We start from the raw sequence: 13,763 nt of genomic DNA on the forward strand, positions 1-13,763 counted from the left end.
ATGATCGAGTGAGAAGGCCTCCAGAGCCGGTGGGCGCGAAACCATGTGTAGTCCATGGTCCCGCATGGAAACATGGTCTCGCGCGCATGATGCAAGTTGCGTAAATGGCAAAGAACCAGTCTTCGCTTAATGGTGTCCGCTTTTTTTCGTGAAGAACTCAAAGAACCCGCTTAATCGATGTCGGCGCTTTCCTTTGGGCGGGGCAGAGTCTACCGCTCGGGTTTCAAGCAGTTTGCTGGCCTTTTCCGATGACGCCGTCGAATGCTTCCGTGACCGACGTCTCGTATCAGTAGACTTGTCTGGCGCTGTGTCTGGGCCGCCAGAAGTCGTGAAATCGCCTATTTTGTGGCGAGAAGACCCGCCAGCGACATGAGTTTCCGTCGCGTCAGTGTTGCCTAATTCCTGCGTCCCCGGAAACATGCTATGTCTATTGGGTTGGGTTTCCAGCCCGGAGACACTTCGCCTATTGGACTGCTCAATAAAAGCGGCGCCCGTAGACCTTGAGCGTTTTGGTAAGCTGGCGTACTTCATCGATCTGGCACGCTCAGAAGGACCTGGTGTTTGCAACGGAAATGTACTCGACACCGACGATCGATGCGCGGTTTTATTGAGCACCGGTCCGTCCAAATACGTGTCCCGTTGCTCAGAAAGAAAATCGTCCGGTGGTCTTACGGCCGTTGGAGAGCTCTGTCTTGACACTCCGGGCGAACAAATCCCTTTCGGGTTTAACATTAGAGCCGAGTCATCATAGGTGAAACTTTGCGACCAGCCTTCTCTGAATGCCACCCATATTGCAGTCAGGATAATGATTGTCCGAAGACTATCATCCGTTTTGATCACTTCTTGGTCCAGGGGCGCGTCCAATTCCGACGAGTCACTGACCACCGACATGCCACAGGTAGGTGAAAGAGTGGGGTCGGAAGGCATAGAATACTCGTCAAACACTTCAAGGACATTGCGAGTCATCGATGCGATGACGGGATGTCGGCGGGTATTAGGGTTGATAACACTGAATGTAAAACGTTTGCCGTCCTCGTGCAGAGAACCACCAGGAGGTGCCGATACACGGCGACTTTTCGCTCCACGCGAGACCCAACGCAAAACCTGCACCCCATGATCCGTCTGCGCTCTAAACTCATATGAACCATTGGGCAACGGGATCGCCTCCCAGGCCGGACCAGAGCTCAGACATATTTCCGCTCTCCCCTGGGACAAAGCATCCTCTCTGAGTATTTGACAGATCGTCGCAATAACCTCCCGATTTTCCTGGCTCTCTTCGTCCGAGCTGAGATACTTGTCTGCGATATCTCCTACCGTTCGTTCGTACAGATCGCTTGTCACGACGATAAGGTCGTTCGGTCCTAGTCCTTTCTTCCCTTTGAAAATTGTAGGAAATTTGCGGGCCAACCGCGGCAGGAAAACTGTTGATGGTAGCACATCCAAGACAGGCAGGGGCCGTGATGTCTGAGAGACTCTCTGTAGCTGCAGAAGAAGCTTTGGTCGAAGTTTCAGCCGCCGATGGCGTGCGTGGGCCGCCGGGTGGGCTAATTGGTAGACAGTTTTCGGGCGTGATGATTGTTTCCTAACTGAGTGAGCGCGGCCGATGGGGGCCCGATCTGCAACTGGTGCCACTATTGTATAGTTGTCATCGCTGGATGAGATCGATTCAACTTGGCTCAGCGGCATCGTACGTAGTGGTGCTTTGTGCGATAGGTTAGTTTCCGTTGGTTTGTATCGATGATATAGTTCCGCCAGTCCCAGAGAGGATAGGGTAGGAAAGGAGATGGTCGGGGAGGGATGCGGTGCCGGACTGGAGAGTCGTAACTCGGATGAGGCTGCGACAACGTCGTTCTCATGAGCAGCAGCAGCATCCGCCGTCCAGCCAAGGTTGAATAGCATTATTTCATGAGATCGAAAGACTGCGGTCTACCCATTAAGAGGAACATCGGTTGACTAGGCAGAGGCGAATTGCAGGGGTGGCTTGTGATGTAATCGCCAAGGATGGATAGTTTGTACAATGTACAACCCACACAGGCTGAATCTTGTGTTGATCTGGGGTGAGATGGGAGAATGAAAGCGGGTTCCCACACGGGGTGAAGGGGTCGTTTGAGTATTCTATTCGGAGGTAATGAGAGTGTGAGAATAATGGAAAAGAGAAGGATGATATTGTATGACAGAGTGGGAAGTCGTAAGCTCTTGTGTGACCTGCACAGCAACAGTAAGGATAAATTGTCCGCCCCAGTTCTGAGGCTGAGCTGTGGAGTGTGGAAGTATCGGAGGAAGACGCGAGTCAGCGCAGATGGACGCGGGGGAAGGAAGGAATTATGTTAGGTAGAAAAGAGAGACGCAAGAGATCAGAATAAAGTGCAGTAATGCAAGGGGAAGAGGCTGAAACTGTCTTAAAAGAATTAGCTGGAATGCTGAAGGGCAAAGAAAGTCTTGGTATGGAGACTAGTTGGCTGGGTTGACGATGCCAATGCTGAAGGCGATGAGAATAAGTTGGTTACTTTGTACCTCTAAACTAGCCAGAGAGGAAGGCTGCATGAAGTGTATAAGTAGTCAGGTATGAAAGATGGCGGTCAGTATCAAAGAAATTTTCAGGGATTTGAGAGGATATCCACAATAGAACCACATGGGTCAAATGTATCCATTATTATTACAATGATTATTCTTCTGGTATCCATGAATCTATCCAGAGAATTGTACAGAGGAAGGAAGATTAGTTGCCCTCTGCCATCAAACTGTACCCGTTCGTCGGATATCGGAACAGCCAATCCATGGGCGATAACTCGCATCCATAACCCAAACCAGTCTAGACGACGATCTTCGGGGCTGACAAGGTAGGCAAAGACCGAGCCATGCTGGCGGAGACGATCTTACGGCCATACAGTCTGTCTGTCATCTGGATACTTACACTTTGCTCCGTCGGAGCACGGAAGGATCAAGGTCTCGAACAAACGGGATGATCACCTAACAGGAAATTTTACTACCTAGCACTTACCTAGCAATTAGCACGCCGAGCATAACGACAAAGCGCCTCAGAAGCTGAAGCTCAAACCTTGATCAATCAGAAACCCGAGCTCGGAATTCGGACGATTTTGGTCGTTGAACCGGAGGTCTTGGCCTCCGAGTTGCCGGTAAATTTTGTAAAGTACGGAGTATGGAACTCCCTTGCACCAGCTTCCGTCCTTCGGCTGACTTCAAAAGGTGACAAACTCATCCACGGGATCAAAGTCAAGATTGGTCCGATTGAAAACGAGGTGGGAATACGAAACAACTCCATTCTATGAGAGACGGTGCGAACTAACTACCTGGATCTATCACGTTAGCCCAAACTGTTACCTAGCTTCGTGCAACATTGCTCTTCCAGCTACCACTGGGAGTAGTGGTACGCGTATATAGTAATACAATTTATACAAGGTCAAAGCTGAAAAAGAAGTGGAATGAACGGGTCAGATGCGTCATGTCGATGGTCCGATGGATCCCTGAAGGGTGAAGCCTGTGGTGCCACAGCAATCTGGATTTGGCTTGTGAATATGTACTGGACATCGCAGAACAAAATACTGTGGTGTTGTCACACAGGTACTGTAGAAGAGAAGAAATTGATACTACTGACTAGTCTAGTCACTAGCAGAAATCCACTCCGTAATGCATGACCTGCTGTCGAAGCTGAGGTCATTTCTCAGTACCGCCATCTACTCTGTACATGACAACACTGCTCAGGCTACCATTGTTATTCCAGCGACATCCATATGATAAACTCCTGTAAGTCAGTATTACGCATTTTGTCGTTCTTTTGGTGAGTATGCGGTTCCAAAGTTTTGCTTCCACCATTCTGTTGAAATATATGAAGGTCAATTATGACCTAGACTACGGAACAGAAAAGGGCCATTCCATGGTACAGGAGTCGAGTTCGCTGTATTAGCTCTGAAGAGACCCATCTACGGCCGCATGCTATCGGGTTATCAGTAGTTTATCCTACAGCTGACAGCACAAGATAATTATGTTGGATATTGTGGTTTCTAGACCCAAATCAACCCATAGGGCTGACCGGGACCCAGGTAAATATGTGTCAAAAAAAAATTGTTTAGTCAACCAGTGAACCCTTTCTTCTATGAGTGATTACATGACTCACTAAAAAAGTTCTTCCAGTCAATTCTCCTGCATACCGATCAATCAATTATCTTTAATCTTACTAGTACTACCCCTATCAACTAGGTAGTACAACATGGTCCCAAAGACCCAAACTACCTAAATGGCTGACGGGATCGCCACCAAATCGATCGACGTTATGCCAGTATGCCACTAATAAATACTGTGCATGTTTGGAAGTCGCGCATTAGTAACTAGTTTAACTTAGTTAACTAACTAACTAACTATTTCGCCGCTGCGCTGAATCAGCGGTCAGATTTAACTAGTTAATTATCTAGGAACATCAGTAGTATTATTAGTATTATTCTTATGCATGCCGAAGCCGAGCAATCCGACATGCTGGTCCACCTGACTTGACGATCTTGGCATTGATTACGGTGGGATCTTTGATTGCTGCACAGCACCTCGGCATGACAAGAAAGCCGAGTGCTTCTATTTCGTACGAAGTACGGAGTACAGGCGGCATTATTCTCCTTTCGCTGATTTGATGACCTTGCCACGGTTATCGGTATCCCTCTTGGTCTACATGGGCCCACAGCAAAGAGACAGACCCTGTCTCCATTGAACAGTGATGAGTCCGATGACTTCTCCGTCGCGACGCGCCGGTTCTCAATCAGCGTGCTCGCTCGGTCTAATCCTTGTCAATCCTCGCCGCCCTCTCAGAAGCTTATCCATTCTCTTTGGGTTATGGAAAGGTCTCATCTTCCTAGTAATAGTTTTCTGCCCCGGACTTGGCTATGACACCTCAACAAGTCTACTCCTCTATCCAACCAGAGACTTATCGGACGTTGATCCATTACACTTTCCCCTTTCACTTAGATTTGTGAGATGGGATTCCATTTACTTCGTTCACGCTGCTGAGCATGGCTATGTTTTTGAACAAGAATGGGCCTTTGGGTATGGTTATACCAGGCTTCTGGCCCTCCTTGCGTCCGGTATCTACAACAATTTTCTTCTAGATTGAGATATGTTTGCCTAGCACAAATGCTAATTATGAGTGTTCAGTATTACCTCGATCAGCCAACTTCGGTGAATCAGCTCGAATTGGATTGGTAGCAGTTGTGCTCTCCCACATCGCTCATTACCTATCAGTCCTGGTTCTATACAGGCTCTCAATCAACATCTTTGGCGGTGACACAGCCAAGCAGAAGACCCTTTGCTTTCTCTCCGCTGCTTTACACATCATCAGTCCAGCGGGTGCATTTCTTTCGGCACCCCATGGAGAAGCTCTGTTTTCCTTTCTCAGCATCTCTGGGTTCTATCTTTACTCGTCATCGGTTCTCGATGATACTACCAACCACCGATTGGCAAGGGACTTGAAACTCCTTACAGCCGCTGTACTAATATCAGCAGCCACAGCAGTCCGCAGCAACGGAATCCTTGGTGGAATTTTGTTCGCGTATGATGCTCTTCTACAGCTGCGGCAGATTTTAAGTCGAGGTTTGTCACTGGCGGTTGTCTCGCGCCTTGCGGTCATTGTCCTCGGAGGCTGTGTCATCGCCCTGGGTATGGCTGGACCTCAGTACATCGCTTTTAATGCTTTCTGCATGACTCCGAACGCCCCACGTCCATGGTGTGGATGGACCATCCCAAGCATATACCGCTTCGTCCAAGAACAATACTGGTGAGTGAAGATATACCAGACTGCCCCATGGCTATTGCTCAATGTGTCATACAGGAATGTTGGGTTTTTACGGTATTGGGTCGTACCAAATATCCCTCTATTCCTCTTAGCGATGCCCATTTTAGCATTGCTTCTTCGGTCAGCTCTCTGGGCGTGGAGACTGCCATCAATCACCAGTCAATTTTCAAAGAATGGTGCCAATGGAGCATCAACAAAAGCCATGTGGTTACTCCCTCGCTTGGCAATTATTCAAGCCCTACTCGCTGTTCTGGCATTCACCAGCTATCATGTCCAGATCATTAATCGGTTATCTTCTGGGTATCCATTATGGTACTGGCACCTGGTGACTGAGCTTATAAGCGATCTTGAAAACTCTCAATCTACTAATAAGAGCATCAGCATCCCTGCAGTTGCTATCCAAGCTATGATGATCTATGGTTTGATCCAAGCGGTTCTCTTCGGCTCGTTTCTCCCTCCCGCTTGAAGATATGTACCTGCTAAAGTCTACTTATTTCGGCTGTACAGCTCAATGAAGCTCACCACGTTATACTGGTGGCCGATCTATCCGGAATGAAATGAATTTATATATAGCATAGAGTAGACAAATGACAGGAGATAGAAGATATGACGAGGAAAGAAACAGGTACAAGAGAGTGCACGATTTTAATCATCTAAACATCCATGTTTTGCGCTCAGAATGTCTGAAAATCACCATACATCAATCCCTAGGAAATTGAATCCAACCAGAATCATTGTTGTGGGCGTTTCGCTCCTGGTGGCTGACAAAAGAAAGTAGCTTTAACTAACTAGGCTGCGGTGCTGTTACGTAGAATTATGTCATCAGTCGTCGCTCTGGTCGACCGAACTCACCTTCAACTTCATTGCTTCGCGTGAGCTCACATTATATTGACCACCACGCTGCTAATCAAATTAGGCAGCTGATGCTGACGAGTTTCTTTTATTAAAAAGAGAATATCTCTGTTTTTGTGTTTTTCCTGCTTATTTCGAATCATTCTAAGCTCTGATCTGTGGTCCCCGGCCGCCTCGCTGATTGAGACCGAGATTCGCTGAGCTGCCCCATGCGAGCAGGACTGGCAGCAGCCTACTGTCTGGTATCGATATCTACAGCTCGATATCCGGTTACAATCTTCATGACTAGTGTACAAGAAGCCCTACATTCTCGCTCGCTGGTTTGTTCCATTCGTTGATCGACGGGATTGAAGCTGACATCTTTTTGTATCCAGAGCTCATCTGGTCCTCCCACGAATTTGACCCCTACGCCGCAGTAACTGCCGCACACCCTACGCAACTATGGATACCTCAGGACCCAAGGCGATTCTGACTCAGAATGTCTATCCTCCGCATGAGATCTCCCGAGCCACTTCGCCAGGTGGTGAGCCCGCGGGGATAAACGGGGAGGGCGAGCCCAAGGCCCGTGTCCGACCTCGCACCTATCCTTACTTCAAATACCTCCCATATCCGATAGAAGATGAGGCTGAGAGAGAACGAAATCTACGAGAGATATTGAATCAGCTCTATATTGCCGTTGAAGCTGGGGATTTCAGTCCCGGCGCGGTCCACTGGACTCGAGAGCTTAGGGGTTGGCTGTCACTCAAGTTCGACCCCACTCGTACAGAGCGAATCAACCTGGTCAAGCTATACTATGAGCTCTCGCTGGCCCCTGGGATTGATCCCAATGTTGCGGAACGCTTCGCTAGCATGTTCATGCTACTTACAAAGTGAGCAGATTCTCCTCTGTCGTCGCTTAGCTGGGTTCGGCGCGCTGACACAATATGCAGGCGGAAGCATTATCTACGACCGGTGAAAGATCTCATCCTAGATTGGAGGCCCTTATATAAAGAATTGAAAGCGTTTGTTTTGCCGACAGAGTCGGGTCTAGTGCATTCGACCAACCTGAAGCGTAACGTCAAGACGCTGACGAAGCTTTGTGCGTTCGTTCAGCTTTACATTGACCCATGTGAGCTGCCGGCTATGCTGGAGGAATTCCTCCCTCACTTTTCAACGTCTTTCTCAGAAGGTGCCTTTGTTGTTGTTGGGTTAATCAATCTACTTCTTCCAACCTCCCCGCCTCCCCAGTCCAGAGAAGATCTTCTACCGCAGCATTACCTGCCAACACATTTCCACCTATGGTCGCTCGTCAATCGTTCCAAGACCTTTGATATGACATTTCTGGACTATCTTTCCCGGTTGGCACGAGATTCGTTGCCTGCGGAGCATATACCATTTTCCGAATATGGTCTCTTCACCAAGGAGCAGTCAGCACTCATCTTCACTGCCATCCTGAGACTGCTGGAAATTCCTGTGGGACAATCGACTTCTCCCTACAGTGCTCTCGTAGATATCTCGTCGGGATTGGGCATCATGCTCGACCGAGATGCTCGAAAACATCCCGTTGCGCATCACGTTGCTCGATGGGTCGTGATGTCACTCTCGCCGGAATGCGCCGACGCAGAGGAATCAATTCTGACGCAGCTTGAGGGCCTTATTCAGGCTGTTGAAACATTTTTCCATCCTTCCAATTCAGGGGGTTGGACCAAAACATTGTCTCAGCTTGTATACTATCTCTCTGACTTCTTCCTGATGCGGTGGAACCGAGAGCAGAGTGGTGAGATGGAAGTACCGATTGGCCGCAGATTGACTGAGCCACTGAAACGCCGTTTTGTGCTCTGCTTGCGCGATGTAGTCTTCATGGGCATTTACGCCAAGAGCGGCACCGCCATCAGCTTTTCATTGTCTACTTTGCAGAACCTTGCGTTTTTAGAACCGCACCTGATTCTTCCGGGAGCTTTGCAAAGGATATATCCTTCTTTACAAGGTCTCGTGGAGGTTCATCGCACAGCATCTTCTCTCCGCGCCCTTCAAGTCTTGTCTCGAATCATTTCGCGGACGAAAGGCTACCGCTGCCATTTGACAACCTTGCTTGGACTCGCTCTACCAGGTATCGATGCCAACGACTTGGAGAAGACTCTTCATGCTCTGTCTTTCATTCAATCAGCGTGCTACAACATCCCCTTATTTGACCTAACAAAAGGCAGAGAAGACATTAATTGTGACATGCTGGCTATGCAGTGGATTAATGGCGAAATGGGACGAATGGAGGCAGAAGGAGTAGAGGTACAGCTGAACTACGACACTGACTTGAGCGATGAGAACGAAGAAATGATCTTACGCTCATCGACATGCGGCTTTGGAGATTTCATCGTTTCGTTCTTGGGGCGTGTCTTCACTCTCCTTGAGAACCTTCCAGACGCGAGCAGAGTGCGAAATGGATCGCCAGAGGAGAACATTGTGAACACCCTTCCTGCAACATTCATGCCTCTACTCTCGTCCCTTTCGCCTGAGTACTTCGATACCGCTTTGTCCAAGGTTGTCGATTTTGTGTCGAATCATGTCATTCACCAGGCGCGAGATGCGATGGCTTTTATTTGCAATTCCATTTGCAAAGTGAATCCCGACAAGGCTCTGAAGCGTTTCATTCCGGTCTTGACGCAAGCCATCCGGACTGAAATCGACGACAATGGCGCAGGCTCAACTCGGACGACGGGAACTGATGTTCTCCCGCGGGATCGTGCTCTGGTCTGGAACATCAGCATGCTGAGCATGTGCGTTGTTCACGTCGGAGACGCTGTCCTGGCTCACAGGAAGGAGCTTTTTGATATTGCGGTTTATATGCAGCAAAAATGCCGGGGCATACCCACTGTTCACATATCGAACTTTATTCACCACCTTCTTCTCAACCTTACGGGAACATATACAATCGACTACTCGCTGTACGAACCTGAGGTCCTCGCCGAGGGAATAACCCCTAATCTCTGGAGTTATCAACCAGATCCAGATAATCTGACTGTGAAATGGCATGTTCCGAAACGTGAGGAGCTTGAATTTGCTGTCGAACTCTTCCAAGACCAAGCAGAAACTGCTCTGAAATCGTTGACTGCACTCACCGATGGAACAGCAAGTGTGAAAAGGGATGGTAGCGGAAAAGATTGGTCAGATGAAGTCTCCAGGAATCTTGTCTTGCTACGCCTTATTCTCTCGGGAATCTCTGTTCTTTTCGACAGCAAAGCAGCGTCGAAAACGAAAGATGAAGGAGTAGACGGGATAGCGAATGATGTCGAGATGTCCGATGCAAAAGACTTCCCAGTCGCCAATGGTGTTGGAGACGAGGACCCTGATGCATCACTCGACACGTCTGACGAGGCAACTGTCAGGCCAAGCTTCTCCTACCCTACCGGCTATCCTCTGGAGGAGAATGACCCGCTCTACAGTTGCATCCACGACCTTCGGGAGAGAGCTGGCTGGGTCCTACACGATGTCCACAGATTTTTATCAGATAAGCAAGAGGACGATGTACCTTGCTTCGCAGCTCTATACTCGGCTTTCCGGTCTTGGTTCGTTGACGTTGGCATGGAACGGTCTGCCCATGTTCTCGACAGAGTCACGCGCCTTCTTGCGGCCGATATTCATCCTTACAAGATGAGCGGTATCCGGAAAGACTACCCGCGTCCCCTACTGGTGCGGAGAGCCAATGTATACCACTTGCAGCGCCTGAGGCACAATGCCGCCCCAAGACCACGGTCTCGCCTCGACGAAATCCTGCTCCTGGATCTCGCTGAGTCGTGCGTTTCGCTTTACACGGAGACTCGGCGCAACGCTCAGAGCGCTGGCGAATCTGCTCTCAAGGCTATCTGGGGGTCACGACTTCTTGTCATTCCTCCTCTGCTCACGGCCCTTCAGAAAGGTATCAAGGAGAATGATCATGCGCGAATCAAAGGTGCATTGTTCTCTCTGCTGCTGAGTAGCGTCGCGAAAACTGTGGGACGCCACTGGAAATTTGCCCCCACTCTGATCAGGACTTTCATTGACGCAAGCGCGGTTGATAAACCATCTGTGCAGAAGATCTGTTCTAGTGCAGTTTTTCAAATCATGGACTACGGCCGTGCAATGGAAAGAATGGCTGTGCTTGACAGAGATATTGTGGAAGCAATCGCTCCGAAAGAGGATGTCCAAGACCAAATTACGCAAAAACGGAAGAGTATCAACAACAAGCGTGCTATCATTGAGAAAAAGAAGGCTGATATGGCTGAGGAACTGGTCAACCTGGCAAGAGTCTCCCACTGGAAGGTCGCTAGCCGGGCAGCCACCATTGTAATCACAATGGGTCTGAGATTTGACTACATCGCAAGCAGCAATCTCATAGAGCTCGTCACTCTAGGGTCCATCGATGACCATCCGGGGCTGCGTGGCATGTACTCTCAGGCTCTCATTGCATTGTTTACTATGATAGACGTCCGAGCGATCTGCGGCCATGACTACAAGAATTATATTTTGGGCAACCAGCACTTCCCATCCAAAATCAAGGTCGCCACCAAGCGCTACGAAGAAGGTTGGACAGAGCAGTATCTGGCAAGCTTCGCCAAGCCAGAGGCCGAATACTATATTGACCACGACTTTCCCGGATGGCTCGTATGGTCGGATAGTATGCCTGCATATAAGTCTAATCTGGAGCGCGACATTGAGTATGACGAGGTGGAATGGAACGTACGCAAACAGATGGGTAAACTATTTGATCGAGGGTGGTTCTCCAAGTTCTTCATGTACCTGAAGCAGGAGCCGCGGGACCCGTCAGCCGACAAATTCCGCATGCCCTGTGCCATGATGCTCCTCTACGCATTCGAATTGATGCTTCGCGACGGGCTCACCGCTGCCACGTTTAAAGATATTCAAGAAGAGATTGAAGCAGTCTTTGAAGACGGTAGTGACAAGCATCAACACAGAGCTACTGCAGAAATCCTTGGTGCACTTATTAGCTCTGTCGCGGATACGAGCGTGGAGAAGAGGACACTGGTTTGGGAATATGCTTTCCCGATCGTGCAAAGGATCTTCACCGATGGATTGACCCCAGAAAATTCAGGCTACTGGACCACTTTCCTTCATATGGTCCTCCAATGTCGGGATCCACGACGAGCTTGGCCCTTGGTTGACTGGCTTGCCAGTTTCCGGCTGGATATGGCAACCAACGCAGCCTTCAAAGAGAGCTCCAAGATCAACCTGCTGCATCAATGCATTATAGACGCTGGCTGGCACTTTCAGTTGGAGAAGCCAATTGTCCAAGATTTCCTCGCACATCTCGATCACCCGTACAAGGGAGTCCGTGAGGCAATGGGTCAGACGCTTGCAACAATTTACCGTACACGATATCACGAGTCGTACGCGGACCTTCAGCGTCTCCTCAAGGCACAGGAGTCTGCTTCACCTGTCGGCTCATATGCATACCTCCCTACTGAGGAGTTTTCTAAGATGGTGCGCGAAGTCTTTGCCCGGATCGAGGAATGGCGCCATGAGAGATCCCCGGGTCAACAGACGCCATCTTCCTACACTTCTGGCAGCAAGACAGTTCTCCTATGGCTCGACTCCACTCTTTCATCTCACGAATGTACTCAGCTTGTTCCATTCTTCCCCGATGTGTTCACAGGGCAGCTTTTGCATATGATGGATGTCAAAGAAGATCCAGAACTTCAGTCATTGGCCTACCATGTATTCCGTCACTTACCCAACATTCCGTACCCTGCCGAGCAGGACTCCGGGTTCATCAAGTCCTTGATATTCATTGGACAGACGTCACCCTCGTGGCACCAGCGCTTGCGAGTGATGATCAACATCCAGATCATCTACTTCCGCCGTCTGTTCCTACTTTCTCCCGTCGATCGGGACAAGTTGTTCGATTGTATCGCGAACATGCTCGAGGATACACAGCACGAGGTGAGGGCTGGTGCATCAGCTACCCTTTCGGGCATGATTCGGTGCTCGCCTGTGTCTCTCCGGCAGCGCATGGTCAGCAAGCTACAAGAGCGCTTCACGAGGACTTTGGTTGAGAACCCATTACCCAAGAAACCAAAGAACCACGCTCGTTCTGCATTGGCTTCTCCAGTCTCCTCTCGATCCGGCACACCGACTCCCGAACATACTAGACTCATCATTGTCAGACACGGCGCAGTCTTGGGTCTCGGGGCTTTGATACAAGCGTTCCCTTATGATAGTCCACCCCCAAGGTGGATGCCCGAGGCTTTAACCACGCTGAGTAACCGCGCCGCAAGCGACCCTGGCATTGTTGGGTCAAGCGTCAAGTCAATTATCAGTGAATTCAAGAAGACGAGACAAGATACCTGGCATATAGACGCAAAGGTTAGTGACGAGCGTACGACCAGGTTTTTGAGGGACACAGAAGCTAATTTATCAAATAGGCTTTTACGTCAGATCAACTAGAAGACCTCTCAGGGGTACTGTGGAAGAGTTATTTCGCTTAGAGCAGCGGTCGGAAGGCTGTAGAGCAGAACGATGGTTGGTCATGGTCTGTATGATAGGTAGTCAAGTTACTCTTCTAACAATCGAGGTTCGATCCTTGTGTGATTCTTGTCTGCAGCAGCTTCAATTTTGCTTTGGACATGGTCTGTACATAGCAATAAAAGCAACTCTGAGTAATTCTTCAAATGTATTGCCTTTTATTTTTCGGAATTGGGTACCTTTTCTACATTATCCTGTCATTTTCCCGTGCCTAGGACATTACAGAACTTAGTATATATGTTTTTGTATTGCAACCAGCCCATACGTATGAGCACAAATGAACTGTTTCAAAGTGTCAGACTCCGTATCACTCAATGACCAAAAGATGACTGAAAACACGATCTCCTTTCATCGTATTAGTCCTTTTGCCAATATTCATGGCATAAACTGCCATCCCCAATGGCAGTTGTTCTTCCCCATAAACAGCTGGTTGGATAGACTGATGATGACATAATCTTCACGTGACTCAGAGGCGGCCACGCGGTTGTCCAAGAGCGCTGAGTGCATCACCGTTGGAGCAATCCATAGCTGCCTCCTTGTCAGCGGCGCTGTTCTTCCCGTCATTTCTTGTCATTTTCTATCATTAAGAGACGGTCTGTCGGAAGTATATATTTACATACAA

At 49.0% G+C, this 13,763-nt stretch overlaps 2 protein-coding genes across 2 annotated transcripts; one reads left to right on the plus strand and one right to left on the minus strand.

Moving 5' to 3' along the window:
- Positions 1 to 126: 126 nt before the first annotated feature.
- Positions 127 to 1,686, minus strand: NFIA_105190 (uncharacterized protein; the record flags this gene model as incomplete). The annotated part of the gene is made up of 1 exon (XM_001266927.1): positions 127 to 1,686. The coding sequence occupies one exon, from the start codon at positions 1,684 to 1,686 to the stop codon at positions 127 to 129; it is 1,560 nt and encodes a 519-aa protein (XP_001266928.1).
- Positions 1,687 to 7,087: 5,401 nt separating this feature from the next.
- Positions 7,088 to 13,104, plus strand: NFIA_105200 (proteasome activator BLM10; the record flags this gene model as incomplete). Its single annotated transcript, XM_001266928.1, has 3 exons — positions 7,088 to 7,515; positions 7,576 to 12,982; positions 13,042 to 13,104. The coding sequence occupies 3 exons, from the start codon at positions 7,088 to 7,090 to the stop codon at positions 13,102 to 13,104; spliced, it is 5,898 nt and encodes a 1,965-aa protein (XP_001266929.1).
- Positions 13,105 to 13,763: the final 659 nt, after the last annotated feature.

This window comes from Aspergillus fischeri, genomic scaffold, assembly GCF_000149645.3.
Source record: "Aspergillus fischeri NRRL 181 1099437636245 genomic scaffold, whole genome shotgun sequence".
Classification (NCBI taxonomy): Eukaryota; Fungi; Ascomycota; class Eurotiomycetes; order Eurotiales; family Aspergillaceae; genus Aspergillus; species Aspergillus fischeri.